The sequence below is a fragment of the Platichthys flesus genome, chromosome 10, assembly GCF_949316205.1.
Source record: "Platichthys flesus chromosome 10, fPlaFle2.1, whole genome shotgun sequence".
NCBI lineage: Eukaryota > Metazoa > Chordata > Actinopteri > Pleuronectiformes > Pleuronectidae > Platichthys > Platichthys flesus.
Window position 1 is genome coordinate 8,330,966 of NC_084954.1, and position 13,894 is coordinate 8,344,859.

The 13,894-nt window shown below is 41.4% G+C and overlaps 1 protein-coding gene across 2 annotated transcripts; it reads left to right on the forward strand.

Moving 5' to 3' along the window:
* The first annotated feature begins 4,783 nt into the window (after window positions 1-4,783).
* Window positions 4,784-13,127, forward strand: LOC133961937 (ensconsin-like). Of its 2 annotated transcripts, none has more exons than XM_062397350.1 (15): window positions 4,784-5,265; window positions 6,411-6,515; window positions 6,619-6,693; window positions 6,781-6,944; window positions 7,076-7,175; window positions 7,331-7,447; window positions 8,088-8,218; window positions 8,803-8,948; window positions 9,051-9,280; window positions 9,364-9,541; window positions 9,628-9,796; window positions 9,947-10,051; window positions 10,779-10,829; window positions 10,977-11,205; window positions 12,158-13,127. In XM_062397350.1, exons 1-15 carry the CDS (start codon window positions 5,139-5,141, stop codon window positions 12,166-12,168), a joined length of 1,938 nt encoding a protein of 645 aa, XP_062253334.1. In that variant the 5' UTR covers window positions 4,784-5,138; the 3' UTR covers window positions 12,169-13,127. The 2 variants fall into 2 exon arrangements, with proteins under 2 accessions (XP_062253334.1, XP_062253333.1); XM_062397349.1 differs by having other exon boundaries at window positions 4,786-5,265; window positions 8,064-8,218.
* The last annotated feature ends 767 nt before the right edge of the window (window positions 13,128-13,894 follow it).

The following is a 13,894-nucleotide window of genomic DNA, read 5'->3' on the forward strand; positions in this document are numbered from 1 at the left end:
GAATAGTGCATGAGTGTTGAACCCGAGACTGGTAACTATAACTAGGGGCTGCTGAGAGACGTCACTGTGAGCGGAGTCTGCCAATCCCCAAAGGCTCCGAACGCAGCTAAAGATATGTAATTAGGCTTTTTCCGTAAAATGTGAAAACCTTTTTTGCGAAGGTCCCTGGAAAAGTTAACTACGGGGAGTCTAATTAATCTGATTGTTAAATTATAAATTATAGTATTAAATTCTACAAATAGAAGATAGTGTAATAATGATCATACAAAGGTTACTAAATTGAAAATACTCCCACAGTACTCAACGTTGCATTTTGTTCATTCCATAAATATCATGGTTTCTGCAAGGTGAAGATAAAGACACAAATTAAAATCCCTCTTGTGCTCAAAAGGCCAGAGAGCATCGTTTTGTAAAAGTTACACCAAACCTAAACAAGTAGAAAAACTTGATATGTGAGAATGCAGTAATATTACTATATGCAGTAATATTACTATATTGTTGTGTTACAAGTTAAAGGGAAGAAAACAAAATATCATCGCGGCCTAGTTTGAAGAACTCTCCTTAATCTTTAATAGGTTGCTGCTGCAAAGTGGGTCTGGCTCCAGATACATTGTCCTTTGCCATGGAATCAACAAATGGTTTCCTGGCCTAGTTGCAGCACCTTGTGTTTCGAGTTCACTCAGGTTTGAGCCTCAAGGTTTGAAAAGTTTCCCGTTCTGAACTGCTTGAGTGCTGCTGATGAAATAAGGAAATCGTGGTCTGATGTGTTTTTAACTGAAATGAAGCCGGTGATGATGATGATGTTGTAACACTTTGCTAAGTTTAGCCAAACTTTAGCAGCTCCCATTCAATGCAACTTGTACTGGATGCTAAAGCACAACTCATCATCTCATCAATTACACATACAGCCAGTCCGTAAGTCATACGTCAAAGTCTAAAGTTGCTGGTGTCCGATGAAACAAGTCTCTAAATTATTCAAGCGGGCGAGTCAGTGTTGCATGTGGCATCCTCATTATGTGGACAAATAACAAAAGAAATGGATTTAGCGTAGATGGAAGGACAGGGAAACTGATCTTTGTTACAATGTTGGGGGAATATTTCTACGTTTTACCCATTTAAAGACAAGATGGGGCACAACCTCCAAGGATATACAATCAGTACAAACCTATATTTAAACTCATGTGTATCTAACAAAGAATCATACTTTACTGGATGCAACTTTGTCTTTACCTAGAACTGTAACAGATGCATATTTCTCCTGCCTGCTCGGTCTGGAAGTGCACTGATACTTGCGGTGACACCAGCCTTGACACTGTGTTGATGGATTCTGCCCTTAATTACCTGATTCACTACAGGCTAAGAGCGGTTGAGGAGATGTCGTGGTTCCTCTGGGATCGACCGGAGCCATGTCACCAACAGTGCAAAGTTACAGGTTCCCACTGTAGTCTAATATACTAACCTCATTCTCTGATGGATGCTGTCATCAAATGCAACTTTAAACACTCTGACGTTGCCATCAGCCACTAAGAGAAGGGGCCATGGTTTGATTTCTCTGATCTGATAAAGAACAAAAACATATTTAACACAACCATGATCGACCCTCCCTTACATCAGGGAGTGTCTCAGTAAAGTTGATCAAGCTGTCGTCTTAAAAACTAAACTCATTTGTCATATCTGTGCTAGATCTAAGCGTTGTCATCTGTAGGTTGGATGAATATTTAGGTGACACTCGTAAATATTCATGAGCGGGCGACCAACCCATTAAACTGACACCTGTGACAATGTCGTCTAGGGTGAACCACCGGATGACTCGATACCAACCGTGCAATCTTATCCCAAGTAGGTCCAGTGACCAGAGGCCTAATTTGGCTGTAGGTTGTAGGCTGGTTATCACCATCTTCTTTGTGCTCCAGTGAGTCTGTGGACACACCACCTGACGGAGGTGTCCTGTGTCATTATAACACATCTCAGCCTTTTGGATGGGGGAGCTTGGCGAGCTTTGTCTCTGAAACACAGTCGGAGGGCATTGTTGCTGTTGGGTGTCCGGGTTGGGGCATTGCACTGGTTGGCAAGCACGTAGGATCTGACCTCAAGTGACCCCCCCGGGATATCCTTATAAGAAATTATTTAAACTCTGAATAATAGTGGTTTGCCGCACAGAAAAAACAGCCTGTCACGTATTTAACATCTAAAAGTCCTAAATTTCACCAATAACAACATTTCAAATATGTCCAGCTATAATTATACCTCACAGTCTCATAAATGTCTTCACAATATTTTAATGCAGTGATATCCTAGAAATGATCTTTCTTCTGTAGATTGAAAGAAATGCATTATATTTCAGGTCAGGTCAGTCTGTTTGTGTGCAAATAAAATATGGTGCAAAAGTTTTAGGCACTAAAAGAAGAGCTTCTTAGACAATATTTTGGAGAGCTATTGTTCTGTTTACTATTATTATTAGTAGTAGTAGAAGTAGTAGTAATAGCAATAGTATGATAGTGTCCATAGTTAGAGACATTTAAAGGAAACAGCGTTTCAAAGTTTGTTGCAACAATAAGTTGCGTTGGGCCATAACTTGAGACCATTTTTGTTGTCTCCTTTATAGTCTATATTTGTTCAGTATATTTATGTAGAATTATCTATTAACTGTTCCTCTTTCTAAGACATTACTGTATCAATTGACAACTACCACTGAATTACATTGATTCTGACGAGACATGAAAAAAACGATGATCCTCAGGCGAGTTCTGGAGCGTTGCAGTTCCTGTCCTATGGAGGTCATTCAAATGCTCATCCCATACTTACCTCCTCTCTTACTTACTTTCTGAAAATGCCGAATCAGCTAATAAAGGGTCATTTATACGATGTAAAACTTAGTCAATTGAAAACTATCTCTAAATGATGTTGATACAGGAGAGATCTGAAAAACACGAAATTTCTCGAGCAAGTTCTGCAGAGTCGCAGTTCCTGTACATTTCCTCGCTCACTATACTTTCAGTGCCCGTTGAAGCAACAGCACCACCTGGTGACGATAGACCTGTCACTGCTGCTGGCTAACGTTTTCAGAGCCATAATGAAAAAGTAGCCAGTTTTGCATTTGATTTTCTTCGAACTTCTACCTTAAAAACTTCTGAAACTTGACAAACTGACAGTGGGTGTCACCATAAAGAAGAATAAATAGAAATAATATTTAATATTAGCGAATTATGAGTGCCAAAATGTGCCAGTATAGTGACAAATATAGATGGTTAGAAATGAATCAGTTGTTTAAAAACTTAATTTAAAGTTTTAATGGCAGCCGATCAAGGACGAAGCTGTTGGCAAAGTGCAGGATGTTGGTGCTGGGGAACCAGGAACTGGAGCATCGACTTGTCTGAGGGGCACATCTCCCAATGGAGGCTGACCAGTCGCTGTGCTCTGGAACAGCCAGGGGTGGTTAGAGGACTCTAATGCTTCAGACAAGTTCAGTCTTGAGAGTTAACACATCCTTGCTTTGTTTTGTGTTTTTCCTTGCAGCACTTTTCTCAGCAGTTTCTTGGAATAAACGACTGGGAGCAGAGACACAGACCAGCATTATCCCCCTTCCTCTGATGGCACTGAAAGAAACCTGGAATTCCTTGGAGGATCTGAACCAGCTCATTGATGTGATGTCCCGGAGACACTGGACACGCCCACTAGTGCTGAGGTCTCCCAGAATTCAGCTGACAAAGACTCAAACCTGATCTCACATTATTACTTTAAGAATACATTCAACGGGCACTAGTGTGGAGATGCGGCTAACTAATCTGAAGGGATCGTTTTCCTGGTTAATGAATTAGTCATTGGATCCATTAACGACAATGGAACTCAACAGAGGACAAAGCTCTGCCATGGCCCTTATGCAACCACATTTAAATCCACTACATCCACATTTTACATATCATAACATACATATCAGCTCCATAAAAATTCCAGATTTTTTTCTTCATGAATATCTATATGAGATATTCTCTGCTGATCAATGGAGACTTAGAAAATGCTCTATTTCACTAGTGAGAAAATAACGTGCATACATCCTTCCACCAAGTTTTCTGGAATTCCATTCTGTAGTTTTTGCATTTTACCAACAAACAAAAAGACACGAAATAAAGAGAAGAAATAAAATCCCTGTTTTTAGCCTAAATGTCCTCTGATGTCCTCGTCTGTGTAAATAACCTCGTTTCAAGTCGACTTTTAATGTCGGGGCTTACGGACACTTGGACGACACCACAGGAGCAGAATGGAGGCATGTTATGTTTCTTTGCTGTTGTTTTTAGACGTTTGACAAACACTTCTGATCCTCCATCGGCAAAGTGATGAGTAAATAATGACTGAATTTAAATTTTTGCTGACTTTATCTTGCTCTCTAGAACCAAAGACCTCCATCTAGTGGTCAGGCCATTCATTTCAAAGGAAGAATCAGGAAGGGATGGGGTGGAGGGGGTGGGACACATTTTCACCATATCTCTTGAGGATACAGCATCAGAGCAAGTTAGTGTCCAAGCAATGTGTGTGACTGACAATTATATAACCCCTTACCATGGTAATAATTCACGAGGACTCGGCCCCTCGGCCATTAATCTTTTATTCCCCCCCCGTCTCCAGGAAACGCTGCATCCCTTTGGCCCCCTCCATCCAGCAGGCAGGGAGGAGGGGGAGTTAAAGTGACACAGCTATATTCTGTGAAAGTAAAGCAGGGCAGCTCACAAGGGGGAGATCTTTAAGAGGGGAAGGGTCGCCTTTTTATAGACAAGACTCATTGAGGATCAGAATCTCTCCTTCACCTCTAAAGGAGACCGGTGTGACTTGTCGTTTGTGGACATTGCTTTTGCTTTGAATTATCTCCAGCTCACTGGAAAGGGGTTAAACCGGTGGCTTGGTGCTTAGGCTTTTTCACTGTACTGGTTCGTGAGGCACAGATGGACAAGCAGCTGATGCAGGAGGCAGCTCCCTGCACAGCTCACTCTGCAAGCCAGAACCCGAAGGCATCTTGAAATAGAAATTCAAAAAGAAGAAGGAGGAGGAAGAGCAGGAGGAGGAGGAGGAGGAAGAGGAGTAGGAGGAGTAGGAGGAGGAGGAGAGAGACAGAGGCAGGGGGTGTTTTGAGTGCGAGCACTGGTATGCCAGGCTCAATACCTAGCATGGCTGTGCAAAAGAAACAGAGTGGCATCCCTCCATCGCAGGGACCACTGTCTACACGTACCATCGAGCGCCAGGGGAAGGGGAATGGACTTGAGAGAACAGGAGGTGAGTAGATTTTGCTGTTATTTGATGATGATTTTTTTGAAAGTAGCTGATCCAAAGAAACATTTCCTCGAAGCCAAGTCACAACAGATGACGACACAGGATTATTTTATCATATCGATGACGTATGGGTAGAATAACAGATTCCCTCTGAGACGTGTTTGTGAGTACGGCTTTAACTGGGGGGCATCTTTGGACACAGATTTTTCATAAAACACACAGGATTCTGATATTGTTAACCCTACAGGACCCTCCACCTGTGCTTCATGTACTCCTGAAGGTGTCTATGTCTTGACCTTAGCTCGTCTGAGTTATCCTCCCGAGGAACAGTCAGGTGCTTGCATGTTCTCTATGCCTTTTATACACAGCCCGTCAATAGAGGCTCTTTTATCTGTATCAGACCCCAAGGCCAAACAACTCCCTATCAACCACTGTTTGAGACAGATGCATCATGGTTGGTTTTTGGTGTATGTACGCAGCAGCTGCGTCTTAGCATTTGTTGAACGAATGGTGCCTTCAGGTGCAGAATGCCGTGTGTCGTCACAGATAGGAGAAAATCCTAATTGTTGTGTGTCGGATTATGTAAAATGAATAAAAAAAGAGGTCAGAGTACAATCGAGTGTCAGGGCCATATCAAAGAAAGATAATTCACAGATTTCGAGAATAGTGCCACAATAATACAAGAATAAAGTGATTGTTATATTACCAGATTAAAGTAATCATTTAACAAGAGAAAGTCATATTATGGAAATAAATTTGTATTTTATGAAACCCTTTGAATATCAGGCAGATGTTGATGAAGACAACCTCACAGTCGACCACTACCAAACATTTCCTCCTCCACTAAAAAGGCAATTTCCTCCACATCTTTGTGGTTCCATCCTCAGAATAGACACAGTTTCTTGTACAGCCTTTTCTGATCCTGGGTCCTGATACTTGTGATAGTGTGCTGCTAATGAGGAAAAGCTGCATTACTTATGAAACCCACTCTCTTCTAAAGAACAACTTAACCAGACGTGATGTTACTCATCCTAAATGACGTATAGCCTCCAATTATAACTTCATTCTCATCACAACACTATTTTCAAAATCTCACTTCTGGTATTGTTGTCACTGAATAACATGCACATTTTTTTCATTGCTTACAGAGAATGGCTCTTATATCAGACAAAATTTGCCGCCAAAGAAAACAGCTCCTTCTGTCAATAAGTCCCCACAAATCCTCAACGCCTTTTCTCCACGGGTCGCTGCAGGTTTGATACCTCTCTCTGTTAACCTGAGGTCCCACTGACTCTGTTCATCAGCCAGATGTCACATTATTATGAATCATTAACTGCATTATTTTTGGTATTCTAGTGGCTAATGGACCTAATGTTGACGAGAGGCTGAAGGCAGCGCGAGAAAGAAGAGAGGAGCAGGAGAAGTTAGTCGGTATGTGAGCTCCTAAGGTTAATCCACTGTCCTCAATTTCTATATGATTAAAATAGATAGCTGATAAATCTATATATATATACACAGCCTCCCGGGAGCTGAGCAGGTTGGAGCGGGAGCAGCGAGCCCGGCAATTCCATCAACAGCAAGTGGAGGAGCGCAAGAAAAAGATCCTAGAGCAGAGGCACAGAGAGGACAGGAGGCGCTCTGCTGTGGAGGAGAAGCGCAAGCAGAGGCTGCAGGAGGAGAAAGTGAGTGTTATGGGGGGGGGGGGGGGGGGCACAAACAAAAAAAAAAAACTTGCATTTTTAGAGAGGGCATTGATTTCACAGCTCTGGATTTGAGCAACAGCTAAACTGAAGCTTGTTCCCTCTGAATTAAGGAGCGATATGAATCTGCAGTGCGCAAGACGCTGGAAAAGAGCCAGAGGGCCCAATACAATATCAGTCCAAACACAAGGGGGAGGAAGGTAACCAATAACGGTGAGTTGAAGATAAATAACTTTAATTTTACCCTCCTCCTTTTAACATTACCTTTCTAAAATCACCTTTGTAGCATATCTGGACACAGCAATTTCTTGGCTTGCATAATCTTTTGTTTTTGCTTCATTTAAACTTTATACTGATCAATACGCTAGTTCCACGCCGCTTACCCCTGACACCATGGGAGAAGAACTTGGTCAGTCGCCTCGGCACTCCCACTTGCTCTTATCTGGCCAGGAGCAAGAGTGCTGGTTGTCAGTCAGGAGAAGAAGGTACTCTACCCCCTGCCCCCCCAGATAACAGAATGTGCTCATTTGCTTTAAAGGTTCAGTGTGTAGAATTTAGTGACATCTAGTGGTGAAATTGCATGTAGCAGCTGAATAGCCCTCCCCTTCCAAACATTACATTTCATTTAATGTAACATGAAAGAGAATAAAAACTCAAAAGGTATTTAGTTTGTCCAGGCTGGGCTACTGTAAAATAACATGGCGGCCTCCGTAGGGAGGACCTGCTCCAAATGGTAATGTATAGTATTTAAATAATAAAGAGATTGTTTTCTTTAGGGTAAAGAAAACAATTCATACAATGAAACACACTAGTGAAAACATCCCTAACATTAATATGTAGTCAATTTCTGCCGTTGGATCCCTTTTACCTAAATATTACACACTGAACCTTTAATGTTATGGCAATGCAATGCCAGTGGTTTGTCGTGCATTTGTAAAACAATGCTACATCCAATGTTTCCAGGCCATTTTGTTTACTAACTCAGCTTGTTTTCCTCTCTGTTGACGCACTGCTCAACCCCCCCCCCCTCTTTTCACTGTTCCCACCATTTGTGCATATCTCCCCAATTTCCCATAATTATGGCACAAAACACTGGCTCAGTTGTCCATGTTTGTCGCCGTGCAGTTTCATTCCACTCCATGAACACCACCACCACCTCCTCCACTCCTCACAAACCCCAGCAACACTCTGGTTCAGTCCAACAGAGGCCATCTGCCTCCCCAAGTCCCAACAACAGAAGCCTCCATCTGGCACAGGTAAATCCAACACTTCCTTTGGTCTGACATACGTGTGTTGCTAAATAATTATGACACTGTATTAGAAACATAGTTAAAAAAAAAAAAAAAGTGAAAATGTAAAGTATAGATTATAAAGTCGTGATTTACGAGAAACTCAAACAACAAGAATAAAGTTGTGACTTTATGAGACAATAAAGACAACAAATATGTAATTTAAAGATTCTACAATAAAAAAACTTTCAGTCGACCACTACCAAACATTTCAACATTGAAAGTTATGATACTTATACTTATATGCCAAAATATATCGATTACGTTATTGGTAAAACTTCTTTATTCCTCATTTTAAAGCAGGCCACATAGATCTCCTGTTCTGCTTCTGTAAAATTATATATAGCCTAAAATTATAACTTTATTCTCATAAAATTGCAACTTAATTTTTTTACGAATTTATTCTCGAAATCTAAAAATGTTTTTTTCATTATAGCTCTGTTTAAGAATAGCATATATATGATGTATTACGATTTTTCACTCATTTTTCAGCCACATTTTTTTGGCTGAAAAAGTAACAATAACTCTGATCCCTTTTCTTTTTGTTTTAGATTAAAACACCAAAACAGCAAGACACCATTAAGACGCCAGAGAGTAAGAAGAACTCAAGCAGGAGCTCAAACATCAGATCCGTCATCACCAGTGTGAAACCAGCCACAGTGACACAGAGCAGAAAAGCCTCACCCTCACCAGTTCGGTAGGTTAAGATTGTTTGGCCGTTATCTCCACTGTACATTCACAACAATCAGAGAAACGTGAATAAATAGGGACATTTGCTCTCTTCTGCCGCGTTTTCAAGGAGTCCTCGAAGATCAGTCAGCAGACAGTCAACCCCGCTGCAGCTCGAGCTCACAACGGTCCCCGAGGAGGCTGTTTGTCACACTGCCCTCGCTCCTGGTAACTCAAGGCCTGTCAGGACATCATCTGGAGGTCGGACAGAGAAAATGAAGAGTGAAACACCAGAACCAGTGACTCCCTGTCTGAACCTGCCCAACAAAGCTCCTACAACCGCACCAGTGAGAGATAAAAGTAAGATACAGGAAACCAATAGGGCTGTATTTGAAGTGGTATTCAAAGGGCTTCAGATATTGAAGATTTTTTTTCTTCTTCAGGTCCTTCCCATAGACCACCTGATCCATCCACCCAGCCTTCTGAAGTCGTGAGCAGGCCCTTGGCTGGAACCACAGACCAAGAGGCCGCCTCACGTCTCCTCGCTGAAAAGAGGAGAGAGGCCAGACTACAGCGGGAGAGAGATGAGCAGGAGCGTCTGCAGAGAGAGGAGGCAGAAAGGTTGAAAAAGATCCACCCTATGTGACAGAAACACTGCTGGAACAGGGTGTGGTATGGCTACAACTTACACTTAAATACATTTCCAGGCGCAGTCGTGAAGAAGCGGAGCACAGGAGGGCAGAGGAGCGAGAACAACAGCAGGCCGAAGCTCAGCGTCTAATGGAGGAGAAGAGGAGGAGGGAGGAAGAAGAGCAGCGCCGAGCCGAGGAAGAGAGAGCTCAGGCCAAGAGGGAAGCCGCCCTCCTGCAGAAACAGGTGAACAGGGCAATTTATGTACAGCTCCATCCCAATGTTTGTTTTTTGCTGTTGTTTTCTTCATTCTCAGGTACTTTTATTGGAAGAGGTAGTTTGTGTGTTTGCTCATTCTCACAGCATGGTTCTGTATCTGCTCTGTGTTTGCTGCAGAGAGAGGAGGAGGAAGCCAGGGACAGGGCGAAGGCGGAGAAGCTGAAACAAGAGCGACAGATGCTCGCACAAAAAGAAGAGGTAGACCGTCAAGAAAGAAAAAAGGTGACTAAATCACAGATATTACAATACAGATATTTTTTGGTTTAAATTTTCAAGAACAACTCACCTGGACAAATCGTCAGAGTGCAGTACTGACATGTAGTTAAGATAAGATCCACTAAATAAGATTAGAAATAATGGAAATACCATTCACATTTATTCTGATAAGAATTTCAGGTTCAAACCTTTAAAGAGAAGACCCTTAGCTGTATGTAATGCAGTGTCATGACCTCTTTAACCAATTGTCTACTGGGTCTTTCCTCTTGAACAATTTTATTTCCTCCGCCATGGAAGTATTTGTTTGTTTGTTTGTTGTTTTTATTTCAACCAAAGTTACGCAAGAACAACTACAATTTGGGGCCGTCTGATTGAATTAAAGTGGAGGTATGCGCTGTACTATGTGCATCTTCAAGTTCTCAATGCAACTATAGAAAAGAAAACGATCATATGTGTTGCCCTGTTGCCATCATAAAGAGAAACAGCGTTGTGTTGTCTGGCACCTGGAGCTGGTGCTTGTCTGCATAGGTCAAATGTAAGTTTGCCCTTAATGTGCAAGGTCTATTTTTAGACTGAGGCTGATGTACTGATCGAGAACGAATACATTATTTTTATCATTTTAAATCGAAACAGTAACTATACCAAAAGTTCTGTTTTATTATTTTAAGAGACTGGATGTTTTCACAAAGACCGCTATGACAAGGTTTGAATGAAAGCTGTGTTTTTTCTCCAGCGACTAGAGGAGATCATGCGGAGGACCAGAAGGACCGATTCTCCAGATACGGTGAGATTTACTGTTCACTTGATACAAAGCACATTGCCTCTGGGTCCTCATGACGCACAACCAGCATCAACTAACAACTAACTCGCTCCACTTTTAAAAGCTACGTAGCCTGTCCCTGACTATATTAATAAATCCTTTTCAACACAGACGTCCTCACCAGTCCGGCTCTTACCAAACGCACCCAGACCAAAGGAAAACACAGAGCCTGTGCACAATGGCACCATTGAACATGTCGTCAAGTTGCCAGTGGGCACCAGGTCCACACAGCTGGGGCTAAACAATGAGGAGGAGGGGGTACCTGTTGTGGCCTTCAAAGAACGAAGGTCTCTCCGAACGCTCACCGGCCTGGAGGAAATCCAGACCCACCAGCGAGCAGGTGAGACAGAAAACAAGTGGGACCTCACAGTGGGAAATAAACAGCAACAAGCAGACATTTTGGGGGGCAGGTGCTCAAACCCATCGCCAAAATTGTTTATGAAATTAAAAATAATAATAATAAATAAATAAAAAAACACAGTAGGATATTTTCAACTTATATATTTATTTTTGTTAACAAACTAACTCGTATCAATTTGAATAAATACATGAATAACAGGCAAAAAAAGACAGAACAAGGCAATATTGAATAACCAAATAATATTTTGATGTTAGGGTTAGTGATGTGATGGGCTACTCTGGACCAGGTAGGGTTACTGATTCTCCCTCATCTGTTTTACAAGTTGATGGCCTTATACAAGATAAAAGAGAAGGGGTCTATCTGTGTACGTGCAACAAGAGCCAGATTCTGACATCTAAAGGCTCTGGACTGAGAAAATCACTGACATCATGTCATGTTTGTTCCTTATTAGTCGTACAAATGCATGGGAGTGTCTATAGGACCAGTCAACATGGGTTGGATATGGGTCAGGCAAGAACAAATTACATTTTGGTGTGGATCTGGATTATTTGAATGTTACAAGATGGGGCATTTAAACGTTTCCGTTGATTTCTCAGATAATATTTCAGAATGGGAAAGAAAAATCAGGCAGATTTAGGGGACATATATTTATGAGTGAGTGCAGTTTGGTGCAGATCCAAATAAAAATCCAGATCTAGTGAATTTAAACCTGGTTTAATAAGGGGACTGACGGGCCTTGGCAGAGGTGTGCACCATAATGTGAGCCATTCAAGGTTAACACGGGTAGAGAACTGGTGACATTTTGAAAAGCCAGACTTAAGGTTTCCTCTGATGCCTCTCTAAGATCTGACATCAAACATATAAGCTGCTCTGAAACATTTTGGTATCTTGCCTTTTACATTTTTTTCTCTCCCTGTTGTGTGTTCTTCAGAGGTCATCTGAGCATCTGCCGGATGTTCAAAGACTTGGAGAAGCTGCGTGATGGGATTTCCTGCATTACAGCCAGTTCGTGCCCCTCAACACCTTGAACGAGCATGTGAACCTGCCTCATTGAGGTCATCAGCACTTGGTATTTGGTCACTTTTCTGGGTGTACCCAGTGGCACAATTGGATTGGACGAGTTAGATCAGAGTTTTATTTATTGCAGCAGGTTTCTGAACTAATAAATATCTGAAAAACTTCACGTAGACAGCGGTGATGATAGCTTGCTGGCAAATGCAGTTAGTCGTTATGGAGAGTGTCGCCTCTGTGAAATAATAGGAATAGCCACTTTAACAATCACAACATATGTTAGCCATATGCTTTCTGCTTATTCCTGATATTTCTTGATGTCTAAGCACTTTTCCTTCCTCAGTCTCGTCGCTGTGGGATTAGAATAGCTTGAGTCACTGTTTCTGCGCTAAGAACACAAGAGTTAGAATATTTATTGAAAGTTCCTTTCCTGCATTAATGCCTATCTTACCCTTCGATTTTGTGACAATATAGCAATCACATATTTCAAAGCTGCTACAGACTTAGTCTCCAAAGACATTGCTTTAGTTTTGTGAGTGATGTTTTAGTAAATACGATGCACAAAGCGTTTATTGCACTGACAGTTGCTTTGTTTGATATCGCGCAAATCACTTTACAGAGCAAAGTTTGAGATGTAAAGGTTAAGTGAGTGAGTTTATTTAAATAAAAGCATATAAAATATAAAAAAATATATATGATCATTAGTATTTGATAATACAGTTTAAATATTGCCTATAACTATCACTTGTAAATGGGATGAGAAGTCAAGATATGCCATATTTGATCCAAGTTGATACTATGCTGCGCCTCTGTCTTTGTTTGCACGGTGACTGTAACCAACATGAAAACAAAAGTCAAAATAAAAAGCACACTGAAATACCTAAGGTGAAATAAAGATGCAGTTTGTCCAACCAGCATATGGATTAAAAAGAGTTTACACACTTGTACGCTGAACACATTTCTCAGTATTTGGTCATAGTCAACAGAGGATTGAGACCGAGGATGAACGAGTCTCAACGATACAGCACAAAGACAGCTAAGAACTCCAGACATGCAATGGATGACCCTAAGCCATCATTACCAAAGTTGCTAAAATACATCTAGAAGTACAAACATTTCTTTAAGGTTGAACATTATGATGAGTCATTCCCCCCACATGCAGCATGGTCTCATCTGACTGGGTGGGAGACAGAAGAGCCCAGAGGAGTTCTGATAAACACACACTTTCCAGAACAATGTTTGGAATCAACGTGACTTCATCAGGAGGTCATCCATCCCATGGTCTGCCTGACCCGCCCCAGTGTGGCCCTGCGCCGAGCTCCTCTCTGTCTGAGTCCAGAGATCAACAAACAAACAAGAATATAACACTTTCAGGGATAAAAGTTCAAGTCATTCTAACTCAGATTTTGAGAAGAGTGAACACTAACACTCTTTCAAATACAAAACAATAGAGAATCTCAGTTCATGTTTAACTTCTGTTCTGTTCAGCTTTTCCTCCACTCGTGAACCATCAGTGTAAGGAAAGGAGAGTATTAAAGTATAAGGAGAGTAGTATAAAAGTATATGGAAAGAGGAGTATTAAAGTATAAGGAAATGAGAGTATTAAAGTATAAGGGAAGAGGAGTATTAAAGTATACGGAAAGTAGTATTAAATTAT